This window comes from Salvelinus sp. IW2-2015, unplaced genomic scaffold (assembly GCF_002910315.2).
Source record: "Salvelinus sp. IW2-2015 unplaced genomic scaffold, ASM291031v2 Un_scaffold1060, whole genome shotgun sequence".
In the NCBI taxonomy this organism is placed as follows: domain Eukaryota; kingdom Metazoa; phylum Chordata; class Actinopteri; order Salmoniformes; family Salmonidae; genus Salvelinus; species Salvelinus sp. IW2-2015.
The window spans coordinates 460,816-463,331 of NW_019942712.1; the positions used below are offsets into that span (position 1 = coordinate 460,816).

The 2,516-nt window shown below is 44.8% G+C and overlaps 1 protein-coding gene across 1 annotated transcript in view; it reads left to right on the plus strand.

Annotated features, from left to right (window-relative positions):
• Positions 1-2,516, plus strand: part of LOC112069628 (glucosidase 2 subunit beta) — a 76,692-nt gene that overhangs the window by 29,262 nt on the left and 44,914 nt on the right. Inside the window, exon 8 of the mRNA XM_024136982.2 lies at positions 1,496-1,574. Coding sequence (XP_023992750.2) covers positions 1,496-1,574 — 79 coding nt within the window. The remainder of the gene's footprint in view (positions 1-1,495; positions 1,575-2,516) is intronic.

Below are 2,516 nucleotides of genomic sequence, written 5' to 3' on the forward strand. Positions count from 1 at the left end.
CTTGAGAGAGATCAGCATCTGATCCTACGAATAACCTTGAAGATCACCCGCTAACCAATCAAATCTTATCTGGTTCCCCCCAGGCTGGCTAGTTAGACACTTTGCTGAATCACGTGACACACTATTATCCCGTCCTCCTGTCCATGTTTCCTGGTAAGTACATCCCCATAAACCTGACACGACCATATACCCTCCATTTTCCTGTAGTAGATAACCGAACCTACGACACTATACCCTCCATCGTTTCCTGTAGTAGATAAAACGCTTGACCTACGACCACTATTCTTTACCCTCTCCATGCTTCCATGTTAGTAGATAACCTGACCTACGACACTATACCCTCCATGTTTCCTGTAGTAGATAACCTGATCTACTGTACGGCACTATACCCTGTGTAGAAATGATAATGGGCATTTGTCTCTTTTAATCCAGATTGCTAACAGCTAACAGTCACCCAAATTAAATCTAGACATTTAAGGAGCACATTTTTGAAAATTTTGACGGCGAGGAAATATAACACATTTTAAGTGCGGTGGCCCTCTGGACRTCAGTGAAGACCCAAATGTGGCCCCGAGGAAAAATGCCCCTGAAATAGTGTAGACWCCTGGCAGAGGGAGCTAAGTGTTTACTCAGAGAGGGTTGTGTGTGTCTGGGAGTGAGTGAAAGACTGAGAGATTGTTTAAATGAGTGAGTGCGTGGCTTTGTGCCCTCTGAAAAGATACATATCACTCACTGTTAGGAGTTTCATGTGTGGCCATGGAATGCATCAGCAATAGACTTTCAAAATGTTCTCTCCTTCTAGTGGTAACCTCGCATTTTCTAAAGCTGCGCAAAGGGGTTGCAACAACTGACTTTGAAATTGGAGAGAAATGRACCCTTTTAGGTAGCCTCCTCTCTCCTTTATCCAATGGCCATCTCTTAGTGGAGACCTTGACATGGAGAGTTGATCAAAGGTTGGGATGCTGTGAAGAGAGAGTGGGATAATCACCCTGCACCACTGTAGAGGATAACAGAGAGCTCCACTCCAAGCTAGACACCCACCTCTTCTCCAGCAGAATAAGACAATACACACAGGAATCTAGCTCTATAGCTTTCCCTCCATCTATTCCACAGTATCTGTGTCTGTTTGGAATTGACAATCAGTACTGTATCAATGCACATAATACTGGATCCCCATCTCAATGTCTCCCATCTTCCGCTCATACCACCCTTCTTTCCTCCCTTCCTGCTTACTTTCTTATTTCCTTCCCTTCTTTCCTTTCATTGTTTATTTCTCTCTTTTACTTTTTCCTCCCTCCCTTCTCCCCTCCCTCCCTCCTCTCCCTCCTCCTCCCTCCCCCTCCCGCTCTTCTTCCTTCCTTCCCTTCCTTCCTTCCTTCCTCCTTCCTCTTCCTTCCTTCCTTCCTTCCCGCCTGCCTCCTTCTTCTTCCTTCTTCCTGCCCCCTCCCTCATTGTTTTTAACCCCTTTTCTCCCCTGTTTCTTTGACTGCCACAGTATTACCGTGGATGAAGTCCAGGCGAAACTCTCTCCCGTCCAGGATGAGGAGCATGCTCTCTCGGAAGATGAAGCCGTGGTATGTTTAAACTGTACTAAACATCTCACTGATGTTATCGGAGTTTGATGTTAGAAATAGTTTAGGTCCTCAAGTGTATTTTTTGTTGTTGTTGTTGTTCTAGCCCAGCACTAATCAAAGGCTTTGGGGATTYGTTGATTAGTGGAATCAGCTAGTGCTGGGCTAGAAAATAGGTGAATTAGTTGAATCGGGCGTGTTAACGCCGGGCCAGAACAAAAGGCGCACCCCAGGGGGCTCAATAAAAATAGTCTCTTCCTCAATATTTCAACCACAAAGCAGATATCCCAGCGTAATCATTGGTTTCCCGGGTTCCATTGTCAAAATKTCCCTTGCTATTCGACAAGTACTCTCACCACAGGCTCTATCCACACTCATTTGAATTCATAGTCAGTTTCCAACAAGGATTTTTCCTTCAACTGTGATGTGTGAGAATGGCGCTGTCTTGTTCCACTTTAAACTGTGAGCTTGCGCACCAAGAGCAGATATCAAAGTATTTATTTTGGGGGGGGGGTGTAAACAAAATACCTGAATCTCCTTTTTCTCTCATTGCTAATTGGTATGCGAGAGGGCCTGCCGGTGTCCCTAGAGTGGGTAGTGGTAGCTTTAGACTTGGCTAGTAAATAGACACACACTGTGAACAGGCGCTCTCACGTCCACTAAAATGCACCAATCATGCAGCATCAATATTGTATATCTCAATATGTACCAGTCATACATCATCCATATTGTATATCTCAAAATGCTTATAGGGGAGGATTACCCAAGGTTCCTTATCATGCAGTCTGCAATTATTGATGTGTGAGTGTGTGCTCGTGTGGGTGCGTGTCTCCGTGTGCGTGTCCATGTGTGTAAGACTTACTTGTGTCTATGTTCCCTAGAAGTGTCTCCTAATCAGGTTCTTGTCCAAGTTAACTTTACGTAACAAGTCTCAGTTGACACAAA